This window comes from Ailuropoda melanoleuca, chromosome 1 (genome assembly GCF_002007445.2).
Source record: "Ailuropoda melanoleuca isolate Jingjing chromosome 1, ASM200744v2, whole genome shotgun sequence".
Taxonomy (NCBI): Eukaryota; Metazoa; Chordata; class Mammalia; order Carnivora; family Ursidae; genus Ailuropoda; species Ailuropoda melanoleuca.
In genome coordinates, this window is record NC_048218.1 from 67,653,918 (window position 1) to 67,666,704 (window position 12,787).

At 34.7% G+C, this 12,787-nt stretch overlaps 1 protein-coding gene across 1 annotated transcript in view; it reads right to left on the bottom strand.

Annotated features, from left to right (window-relative positions):
* Positions 1-3,539: 3,539 nt before the first annotated feature.
* The window catches only part of FYTTD1 (forty-two-three domain containing 1), a 28,558-nt gene continuing 19,310 nt past the window's right edge, over positions 3,540-12,787 (bottom strand). Inside the window, exons 5-9 of the mRNA XM_002916764.4 lie at positions 11,949-12,045; positions 11,477-11,538; positions 9,668-9,742; positions 8,297-8,423; positions 3,540-5,967 (exon numbers count right to left, since the gene is read on the bottom strand). Of these exons, the coding sequence (XP_002916810.1) occupies positions 5,869-5,967; positions 8,297-8,423; positions 9,668-9,742; positions 11,477-11,538; positions 11,949-12,045 (460 nt within the window). The 3' untranslated portion in view covers positions 3,540-5,868. The remainder of the gene's footprint in view (positions 5,968-8,296; positions 8,424-9,667; positions 9,743-11,476; positions 11,539-11,948; positions 12,046-12,787) is intronic.

The window sequence follows — 12,787 nt, forward strand, 5'->3', positions numbered from 1 at the left end:
TAGTAGGAAAGTGATATTCCAGATTGGGAGGAGTATCAGCATGAACACACCCAGGTATGATTTATAATGGTCCATGTGGAGAACATTTAAGGCCAAAGCCAAAAAGTTCATGAGCCAGCAAAAGAAAATAAGATTGGAGATCCTATCATTCAAAGCCCTACTCTTCAATGAAACTTTGATTAGCACTTCCCCCAACTACTAGATAGAAGAGATTGTAAAAACATTTAATCTTAGTGACAAAGTTGATTAGCAACAGTTGCTCAGAGAGTTAGTTGTTCTATGTACTCTTTAATACTACACTCTAGGTTCTGCAGCAGCAAGTTCAACGACTATCATGTCTATTAGGAGCATGGGTCACTGCAACGGCAAGTGATGTGTCAGCTCAAAATACATGTATCCAATATATAAATTGTTTTTTGTTATTCTGATCTTTCTAAATTTGTTTTGTTCTTCTTAGATTTTAAGCTATTTAAGAGCAGGACCTCATTTTGTATTTTTTTAAAGAAATATTTCAACCTCAAAAAAAAATTTCAACTACAGTGACTAAAAGCATAATCACATATTCCATATTAATGCTACAATGCTAAAGTTACCAGATATCTTTATAAATCTGAATTTGATTACCTATTACCCTCTACATTTACACTAAATTCTTCTAACAAGTTCTCCATAAAATTCCTCATTTTTTCTACCTACCTACACATTATCTCATAATTACAACATGCCATGCTAATCCTGGTCTCTGAACTTCTGACCAAGTTTATAGATGGACGTTACTTTGTCTATTAAACTAGATTTTAAGGTCATTAATTCGTTAAACTCTGTAATTACCTTCCATACCCCAGAGCTGAGTATTTTAATAGGAGCTAAGGATGAATGGAAGCAGACACAGAAGACGATTATGTACTAACACAGCAGAGGCTACGTACTACTATGAAAAAGAAAGCTTGGTTGGAGAGAAAAAAAAAATTTTTTTTAGAACACAGTAGATAAATCTATAGGTATTTGAAGTCCAAAAGAAAAGCCTGTGGAAAGGAGGAGAAATGAAGATGCTATATTTACCATCAGAACAAGTCCTAGATTGAGAGAGGCTGGAAAAAAAGTAGATCAAGGTACTAATATTTAAGACCTCTAAGGATTTCAGCTTTCATCTACAAAGGTAGAATATAAGGGAATTCTCATCCTACTGTCTTCCCCATAAAACAAGAAGATCATCTTGTGAGAATGAGATACAAGAAATGGAATCACTGTGAGGATTTCATCAGTGTCTAGTGATGAATAAGGGTGATGAGAAACAGTTGCAAAAAGGCTATGAGCAAAAGCCTACAGAGGCCTATAACTTGTTCTACAACTGCTCTGTGGTCTGGAAGCAGGAGCTGAAAAAAACAGGCAGTGAGGTTTATTGAATATTAGGAACTGATACAGAGAACTTCCTGCTTCTCTGAAAGTTAACTCATTGAATGAATACCAGGGGCAATAGTTTCACCAAATCTCAAGAGTTTTCCAGTCTAGTATCTCACTGCCTCATGCAGAAATAGTCCTTTCTCACTTCTACTCACTAGAAATATGTTTTGGTCACTCCTTTAAGACTCCATTTTTATAAACTCAAAGCAGTGGGATTAAAATCTTGACCAGGGGCGCCTGGGTGGCTCAGTCGTTAAGCATCTGCCTTCAGCTCAGGGCGTGACCCCAGGGTCCTGGGATCGAGCCCCACATCGGGCTCCATGCTCTGCTGGGAGCCTGCTTCTTTCTCTCCCACTCCCCCTGCTTGTGTTCCCTCTCTCGCTGGCTGTCTCTGTCAAATAAATAAATAAAATCTTAAAAAAAAAAAAAACCTTGACCAATCTCACACTCTTCAAATGTAAAGCACAGAAACTGGCTTGTTGAATACATTCAATAAATGTTTAGTTCTTCCCTTTCTGGCTCCTTTAATAAACAGTGCTAATAACTGATTTTTAAAACTTTATACAAGAAAATTTAGACAATAGGATTTTCTTCTCATTAAATGAAAGTGGAAATAGAAGTAGAAATCACACACATACACACTAGGGAAATAATTTCCTATTCATCTTTAAACATGAGTAAACCTCATCTGAAATACAATTCAGAACAAGGAATTTCAGCTCCAGCATGTTATTACTTCCTTGTTTACTTCCTTGTTTCATCAAGCTTTTTGGTAATAGATTTGATAGAAGTAACATAATGAAGGGGAAAAGAGGTGTTAGAAGTCAACGATTTATAAGAAAATCTTTAAATCCCTATTAAATGGCCCACAATACTGTAAAATTCTTGTTGTAAATGCTTGGGGTTTGTTCTATCACTTTTAAAAAGGGAATAAATTCAAATTGATCTATGTAAAAACCGTCTTTAAAAGGAAGCTTAAATCACTTCTTTTTTAATATACAGTGACAATAGAACAATCATAATTCTGAAGAAAGTTCAAAAATCAGAAATGAAGAAATCATTTTCTGCCCTGATACTGCCTGTATTCAGAATGTATGGTATTCATTCTTTGTAGTGCAAAGTCAGCTATTTTTTTCTCTTACCTCCTTATGGTAGTAAATCTAGATCAGGACAAAAATTACCCTGACACATTAAGAAACAAAACAAAGGAGCAAAAGGAAAAAAGAGACAAACCAAGAAACAGACTCTTCACTATAAAGAAAAACCTGATGGTTACCACAGGGGAGGTGGGTGGAGGGATGGGTGAAATAGGTGATGGCGATTAATGAGGGCTCTTGTCATGATGAGTACTGATGACTAAAATAAAAAAAAATTAAATTAAAAATTATCTTATGAAACTGTGTATACTGTGTGAATTATAAAGCTGACAGCAAAATAGGATATACGTATCTATATAAACAAAAAATTATCACTGGGCAATGCAGCCTATAAGTTTCTTCATACTTAAAAGTATTTTATGATGTGTTTGCAATTTAAATTGTGAAATTCATGCCTATTGGAAAAAAAATACGTAATGTCTAATTAGGAACACTGGCCTTTTCTAAGACATCTACATAACTTTAATACCGAAGTAATAAAGTCTCAATAATTGTGGTAGAGTAGATTTACTTACCATGATACAAATGCTAAAGCCTGCCTATTACCATTTCTTAAATATCTGACTTTAGCCAAACATCATTCCACTACTTTCTGTGGGTATTCAAGTCACAGAAGCAGTTTATTATGAACTGAGAATTAAATACCTGAGCTCAAAAAGTGACTCTGCCACATAGAAGTCTTGAAAAGTTGAGCCTCACTTAACTAAGATGTAGACAGAGAAGGTGAAATGGATGATCCTGAAAGGTTCATCTAGCTTGAAATCCTGCGTTCTAAGTAAACTTGATTCATTATTTTAAACTCCTCCTGGCTTACTTCCTGGTTGGAGCTTATGAATGAAATGGTCAAAAAGCAGTTAGAATATGAGTCTAGACTGACTTACCAATTTAATTGGTAGGTAGTTTTTCCAGCCCTAAAAATGATAAATATAAACACTACAAAGTTCTTTGAATACAGAACAATCTAAAAACCACAAGTGATTCTTTATAGCTAAGAATAAATGTGAGACCTGTAACATTTTATTTGTTAAAAATGAACAGCTTCAGAATAGATCTAAATTTGTAACTTTTCCAAAAAACACCAAAAAGTACAGTGTAAAGCATCTCCTCGTTAAATACAAACTTTCATTTTGTGATGCACTGCATCAATGTTTTGCATACACCTTGATGCAAAGGAAATTTTAAGTTGTATCCTGTTTAAAAAAAAATTTAAGAACTGAAAAAGGATGACTACAACCACATTCCAAAAAAGGAAATTTTCCTCCAACAAAGCATATTCTTTTGTTTATATACAACATATTAGCACTCAAGAATTTTAATTTAGTTATAACAAAGGCAAAATTTTATATTTAAAAAGAAAATGAAATTAAAGATGCACAAAGAGCAAAAGTTTAATATACCAAAGACACTTTGTTGTTTGATGCAATTAATGTCAATATTTGGGACAATTTTTAAGGTTTTCAAGAAAAATGGCATTAATAATAGCTCTGTACAATATTTAAAATAAAAAAAATGAAAGCATCTTTATACCATATTTTCACAAACTGTCCTAAAGACAGCAAATTTGTGCTCAGTTGTTTTTCCTTTGCTTTAAAATAAGCTACCAGTAATTCTAAACCAGTCTAAAAGAAAATGGACTGTTAATGGATGAAATCTAAGCATTTTTACTTGCAAAAATGTTTTGCAATGAGTCCTTGGCCTAAGAAGACTAAAGTTTATTTTCAAATTGTGTGACTGGCTTCCAATAATCCCTTATCGGTAGACTTACTGGCAAAATACCAGATATTAAGGATCAGATTTAATTCTTTGGTATAAGCATGAAACTGTTATTGATACTTTTCCGTGGCTAGCATAAACCAAGTAACCCAAGGAGCATGAGAGAAAACAATGACGTCTAATATACAATGCAAGGCAGGCAAGAGTGATAACTTTGTTTTGTTTTGTTTTTACAGGGAAAATCAACACCAGTACACTCTAGGGAAACTAATACCTACTTAGAGGTTTTAACATTATAGCAAACCAAAAGGTTAAGCTTCAAAATGAATGAACTTGTAGCTGAAATATTTTGCTGCATTTGGCATTATACTGTAACTTAAACAACCGTCTGAGGACTTTCAGCACTAGCTTGGCACAACAGATTAATTCCTCCCACTCCTCCAGTGTGTGGGGGGGAAAAAAAAACCCTCTCACCATAAATGCCTGAACTTTATACAAGAAAGGTATAAAACAAGATTACAATGTAACTCTACTACCATTTTGGATTTTTTTTCTTTGTGACATATACAAGTATGTTTTTGATTTTGAAGCTGTATACTGTTTAATTAGCAAGCTTAAAAAGCTTATAAAATTTAACTTTTCGAATAAGTAGTCTAGGACTTTATGGCTATTGATTTTACCGTCAAAATATCTAAGGGACTCCATCCATTTTGACAATTATAATTCTTCTAAATATCATTTGAAGAATTCTTCATGGACACTAGATTCAAGACTACATTAAATTCAAACAGTATATGGATGTCCTGGGTTTTGAAATTTTTCACCTGTTATCTGTCTTCAACCTACTTCCTCTCCTGCTTTCTTCATTTTCTAAACACAATTGTCAGGTTTTTCCATTGGACCTTCTCTTCCAAGATACTTTTGTAAACACACATTTATTTACAGCCTTTAAACATCAACATTTTAAACAAAGACTAACACCTAGAGTCACATTTCTTGTTAAAAGTTCAGTATTAAAGACTTACAACTCTGAAGGATTAAACTAATGTCATCTGAAAAGTAACCCAAATTCCAGATATTCCCAAAAATCTTAGAACTCAAAACTGGAATTCAAGTGATTTTTTTTTAATATCTCTAATGAAGAAAAGTCAACTGCACTTATTACATCAACACTACCAAAGGATAGGTGACAGCAACAAAGGGACCTACTCATATCTCTGAAGACCAAGATTTACCATGGCAAAGTGTAAAAAACGGACAAGTGATGAGATCCTACATAGCACTATCATAAAAATAATCAATTTCTATCTTTCTGTCTTCTTTCTGCTTCATGAGGAACCAAAGTCGTCAAATAGAGAATTGTTCTGTCTGGGCCAACCATGAAATCTTAAGAACAGATAGGTATATTCCCTGTTATTCTTCCAGGGCGTTATTTATACATGTTTAAAAAAAAAAAAAAAACTTCAAAAATAAAAATAAGAGTTATTTAGCCTTGTGAATATTTTGAAATAAAGTTTCTTGAATTTGTGTGAACTCTTCAAGCAATTCAACTTTTAAAACAGAGTCATCACTCAAAAGTCCCTTTGACACGGATCTATCCCACGGTTACAAAACGGCTTCCTCCTTTGTTGAACGTGAGAGTGGCTCTTTGTTCCTTCAGGATCCCAAATCGCTCATTCAAAGTCATCCCTGTCTAGAGAAAACAAAACAAAAGAAAAAAATTAACAACTTGACTGTTAGCCATATTTGCTTAAGAACAATAATGTGATCACAATGGTAATTCAAAGCAACAACATTTCCTAAATATTTATGCATATGAACTCATTTAACTTTAACAAAAACCATACGAAATAGGTGAATTTAGTGAAGTTTAGAGAAGTTAACTTGCCTACTTGCAGCTCCAGAATCAACCTGGTGGTCTCACAATCTCCATCTCCTAACCACTATAAATGCCTATGTTATATACTATATAAAACATTACTATAATGCCCACAAGTCATACATCCAAGAGTTTCTCTACCTGAATTATTTTTACGCTCTACAAACACTGCCACAAATTCTAGTGCTGTCTCTGATAAACATAAGACATATTTACAGTTGTGAATATTTGAAACATATTTACTTTTTAAAAAAGATTTTATTTATTTGTGGGGGGGGAGGGAGAGAGAGAGGAAGAGAGAGCGCACGTGCCCACACAAGCAGGGGGAGCATCAGGCAGAGGGAGAAGCAGGCTCCCTGTTGAGCAAGGAGCCCAATGTGGGACTCAATCCCAGAACCTGAGGATCATGACCCTAGCCGAAGGCAGACGCTTAACCGACTAAGCCACTCAGGAATCCCGGAAACATATTTTCTTGAATTTCTATGAGTTCTTGGATTTCTCTGAGTTCCTCACAGAAATTCAAATCAAATTCAAATCAACATCTGGTTTTCGATTGACAACAGAAAGCACACCCAAATTATAGGTCCCCATTTCTGAAAGAAACCATGACAAAATAAAATAAAAAGAAGTAAAACAAACTTGGTCAAACTTATGTCCATACTTCATATTTTCAATTCCACACATTCTTATACCAATGGATACCAGAAAAAGCATCTGACAAAATCCAACAACCATTCATGATAAAAATTCTCAACTATGAAATAAAGGAAACTCCCTCAACCTGATAAAGAGAATCTACTGAAAACCTACTGCTAACAACATACTCAATGGTGAAATATTTAATGCTTTCTCCTCATGCCTGGGAACAAGGCAAGCACACCATGCTCTCACCACTTCTATTCAACAATGTACTGAGGGTTCTAGCCATCACAACAAAGAAAAAGAAAAGGTTTAAAGATTGGAAAGGAATTTGGAGGATGACATGATTGTTTACAAAGAAAATCCTAGGAATGTACAAAATTACTAAAGTAGTTAAGTGAATTTTAGCAAGATCACAAGACACAAAGTTGATATAATATAAAAACTGTCAAAACCACAGTGAGATATACCACTTCACAAGCACTTGCTATAATCAAATGACAGATAATAACAAGTATAGATGAGGATGTGGAGAAATTTAGAACTCTCATACATCCTGGAAGGAATGTGAACAGTGCAGCCACTTTGGAAAACAAGGCTGGCAGTTCATAGATGATATGACCTAGCAATTCCACTTGTAGGTTTTTATCCAGGGGAAATGGAAACACATACTCACACAAAAGACATGTACATGAATGTGCAGATGAGCATTATTCACAACAGCCACAGAATGGAAACAGCCCAAATGTCTACCAACTGATGAATGAATAAATATGGTATATCCATATGATGGAACATTATTCAGCAATAAAAAGATCATACACTATGGATGAAACTTGAAAATACTATGCTAAGTAAAAGAAGCCAGTCACAAAAGATCACATATTGTATGATTCCATTCATATGAAATGTCCAAAATAAGCTTATCTACAGAAACAGAAAGTAGGGATGCCTGGGTGGCTCAGTCAGTTGACTGCCTTTGACTCAGGTCATGATCCCAGGGTTCCGGGCTCGAGTCCCGCATCAGGCTCCTTGCTCAGCAGGGAGCCTGCTTCTCCCTTTGCCCCTCACCCCACTTGTGCTCTCTCTCTCTCTGACAAATAAATAATAAAAATAAAATAAAATCTTAAAAAAAAAAAAAGAAAAGAAACAAAGTAGATCAATCAGTGGCTTCCCAGGGTTGAGGAAACTTATGACACCCTATTTAATTCATTACACATTTATTTATTTATTTATTTTTAAAAAAGATTTTATTTATTTATTTGACAGAGATAGAGACAGCCAGCAAGAGAGGGAACACAAGCAGGGGGAGTGGGAGAGGAAGAAGCAGGCTCATAGCGGAGGAGCCTGATGTGGGACTCGATTCCGTAACGCTGGGATCACGCCCTGAGTCGAAGGCAGATGCTTAACCGCTGTGCCACCCAGGCGCCCCCTATTACACATTTTTTTAAATTAAAATATTCTCAATGAATGGCCCACAGAAATAATAAAAAAAAACATTTACCTGTTTTCCAACACTATTTATGTCAAATTGTAGGGGGACACCTTTAGGAACTTTCTTTACATCAGACTGTTCCCGTTTTGTCAAGAATGAGGGTACAGCAGTACGAGTTAACCGTGGTTTTTGAGTTCTATTAGAAAAAAAATTAAAATGAAATCAGACAAGCTTAATAATCAAAAGAAAAATAAATCATTTGGTACGTAAGATATCTTGTCACATGTTCCAACGTATAGGGCTATTTTGTGTTCTCAAAAGAAGTACAACAGTCCCCCCTTATCCATAGGGTATACATTCCTGGACTGCTCCCCAGCCCGTAAGTAGATACCTGAAACTGCAGACAGTACTGAACCCCTACAATACTGTATGTTTTTCCCTATACATACATACCTATGATGAAGTTTAGTTTATAAATTAGGAGTGGTGTGAAATTAACGATAACTAACAGTAAAACAGAAAAACTGTGGCAATATACTATAATAAAAGTAATGTGAATTTGGTCTCTCTCCCCTCCTCTCTCAAAATATGTTATTGTACTCACCATGTGAGATGATAAAATGCCTACATAACGAGATGAAGTGAGGTGAATGAGGTAGGAATTGTGCTGCAGTTGTTAGGCTACTACTGACCTTCTGACAAAACATCAGAAGGAGGACCATCTGTTTCCAGAGCATGGTTGACTGGGTAACTGAAACCATGAAAAGTGAAATCACAGGCAAGGGGGTACTACTGTATCTGGTTCTTGACTAATCTAGAGACTAAAATTTATAATCATTCACAGAATACCTCTTTAAGTAGAACTATAAACTTTTCAACAATTTGGAATGATTGGAGACTCATCCTCTTGTTTTCTTCATTTATTAAAATGGCTGAGGAGATCAAACACTACACAAACCTAGAGAGTTTATAATGCAATAAACATAATGGAACAGTTAACTAAATTAAAGTCATCCAGATAAAAGAACACACGAGGAAGCCTTTAAAAAGGCAGATCTGTAAGTATTGAAAAGTAAAGATGTCCAAAATATACTGGGGGGGTGGAGGAGAAAGGAGCAAGTACATATATAGCATTCCCTCATTTATCACTATACATTAAAAAAAAATGTATATAGTACTTTGCATATATGCACCTTTTTTTTTTTTTTTAAATAAAAACATGGAACTGTTAAAAGTGGCTACTTTGGGGCTATAAAACCAGGAATCAAGAGAGCTTTCACTTTAACTTTTTAATATACTATTTCCACCTTGCCCTACAAGTATTACTTTTATCTTTGTCTCAGTTTATCTTAACTTGGAAATGACGAGTAAGTTCAATGCTTTTGTATTATCTATTACATGGAGAGGTTATAATTTCCCCAGAATAAAAAAAGGACTTACACTGGGCACTGCACTGCTCCAGGATTGTCAATAGAGACAGTCAAAATTCCTCCATTTGTGGTAGAAGTCCGCCATCTAGTTTCAAAAAACCAAAAACTTCATTAAAGTGGAAGTTTATAAAACCTCTAGTGTATTCCACATAAAAACATACATTTTAAAGTAGCCATGGGGCGCCTGGGTGGCACAGCAGTTAAGCATCTGCCTTCAGCTCAGGGCGTGATCCCGGCGTTATGGGATCGAGCCCCACATCAGGCTCCTCCGCTATGAGCCTGCTTCTTCCTCTCCCACTCCCCCTGCTTGTGCTCCCTCTCTCGCTGGCTGTCTCTATCTCTGTCGAATAAATAAATAAAATCTTTAAAAAAATAAATAAATAAAGTAGCCATCACTTTTTCTTAGCTTTTAAAAAATACTAAGCCCCACAATAATATAATTAATCAGCATCTTGGATATAGGAACTAGACACTTCAATTTAAGTATTTTTCAGTGTAACAATATATGTACATTAAATTAAATAATACAGAAAGGTTTCTAATGAAAAGTGACAGTTCCCAGTTTTCTCCCCCAGTTTCTGCTCCCCAGAGGCAGAACTTTCCTGCTCCCCAATGGCAGCAATTTTAAACTTTCCTGTTTTTATTGCTTTCTAGTTACCTCTAGTTCACTATACAAGATGTGTATGTAATAATATTTTGCTATGATAAAGTTTTAGCTCATCACACTATCCTCTAGTTTTCCTACCTACCTCTGAACATTTTGATATCTATATAACACTATTTTACTTCCACTATAACTTCAAATATACTTAAATCTCTTTCAGTCTCTTAATCTCTTCCTTTCAATCTCTCTCAACACCATCCCCTCCCCACTTTGTATGAAAGGACAGTAGTACCTCTATTCCTTCCTTTCACCTCTTCTCCCACTTTGCACCTCCCATTTTTTTAATCAGCTCTACTTTTATATTCAAGTTACTCAAAATCTGACATTTTCACCATACTATTAACCAAATTAAGTATTATGTGTTTTTCCCCCCTGTAGGTTGATACTCAAAAGTTCAAGACAAACAGCATTTATATTATTACAATTATATAAACACTTCATTGCAGAAGCAAACAGCTTATGAATATTTCTTTCCTTATGGTTTCTAATGTCATGACTCCCATGCAAAAGAGTATTGTCAACATCAAGTTCAAACAGTTTCTCTTCTTTCACTCTGCTCAATTATAGCTGGCATCACATCTGGACCAACACCATGTTTCACATATTTTGTTTTCCAAAAAGTAGTCCTGGCTTTAAATAATTTAATCTCAAAACCTGATCTTTTCAATGGAATTAGAATGTTACAACTCACATGTCGGAAGCACAATTCTAACAGACAAAAGATATATTTTTTAAAAACTTCTATGGGGTTGGGGGAAAAAAGAATATGTGAAGAGAAAAATATCCTATTGTAAAATTAAAGGTTTAGAAGTTTTCTAAAAGCGCTATTGGATTTTCTTCTATTTATTCCCTGAATAGGTTCACTTATATACAAGCAGTTACAGAAAATAAAGATCTATTTCATTAAAATGGAATAGGCCATTAATTTTTTTTAATAGATGTATTTGTTGCTAAAATTCATAACACGGATGTGAAAATGCAAAAGGCTTTCAGGGAAAAACACAAAAAACAAAATGGATTTATCTATTTCAGGCTCAAGGGTTAATATACTTTGGGTCTCATTTAATTCCTTCTGGACAAGAGCACATAGTAATCTGGGTTGCTAGTATTCTGGGAATTTTGAAATGACATCTTGAAAAACAAATTGAAACTTACTGACGAGTTCTCTTTGCTACTACATCGTCTAGCAGTTGTTCTGTGTTCAACTGGGCCTGAACCTGAAGGGAAAAAAAAAGCAGTAGATCCCATAGAAAGCAGAGGATTTGAATCCAAGAAGCGATCCTGCTCTGTAACTTTATAACCCAGTGTGGTGTGTGTATGAATGCAAGAGAGGCATGTATCTATTCTGGCATTCCTCTTTGTTGGGGTTCCTATCTCAGAACAAGTGGTAAAACAAATTTATTCCTAAGTAGCATGTTAAACTCATAAGATGTTGCTACTAATGACAACGAGAGAGAACAGAAAAAATAAACAACAAAAAGAACTAATCTAATGTCACGGTCTCCATATCCCAAACCCAACCCCTACCTCAACCATGGGCCATGCTTATGATTGAGGATTACTACTAAAGACAGATGTTCAAGATCCTCTGAGTTAAAGGAAACCACCAACAAGGTTTTTTTTATACCTTTAGGCCTCTTCTGAAAAGAAAAGTTGCCTGACGAGTATCCTTCTGATGACTTAATTTATTTCCACTCCTGGTAAAATTAGCTGGAATGTTATTTCTGCAACAAAAATACATACACCGTGAATAGTCTCAGCCATTTAACAACTTCCAAACATCCTGGAAAAAATAACCGAAAATAGTTAAATTCATAGGCTGGACAACTGAGGTACACTAAACATAAAGATTCTGAATTTTCTTATTTACACAAAGCTATTGAGATTCAATTTATAAATATTATTCTGTGGCACGCTACATAACAACCTAGTTAATTCTGTATATTACAACACAGAAGATCTCTTCTGAAGACATTAAAAATAACATTTTTAATGCTATTTCCTAAATTTGTTAAAAAACATGTATGTACAGATTTATTTACAGGATTAGTAAAAAGAAAATCACACCTAGGCACATCACAGTCAAACTGCTGAAGCCCCAAAACTAAAGAGAAAATCTTGAAAAATAACATCTTCAGTTTTCTCTTCCATTCTCACTCAGAAACCTTTATATATTAATATAAATCACATAGAAACTTACAATCTTCCAGTTTGTTCTTTCACACAATGTACTCTCGATTATGTTTGACTTGACTTTCACCAATTCCCTTCTAATTTCTATATGAAGTCGGTAAAATATGAGAAAACAAATTTTTCATATTTATCTAGGTATTTATTTTTTATAAATAAACATGTAACAGATTGCCTAATCTTACCTCTAATCTTAGAGAGACTCAAATTTTCCTAGCTAGCCCAATTAACATGGGTCATTAATGCCTCATGTAATGGATAAGTTCTTATTTGAGA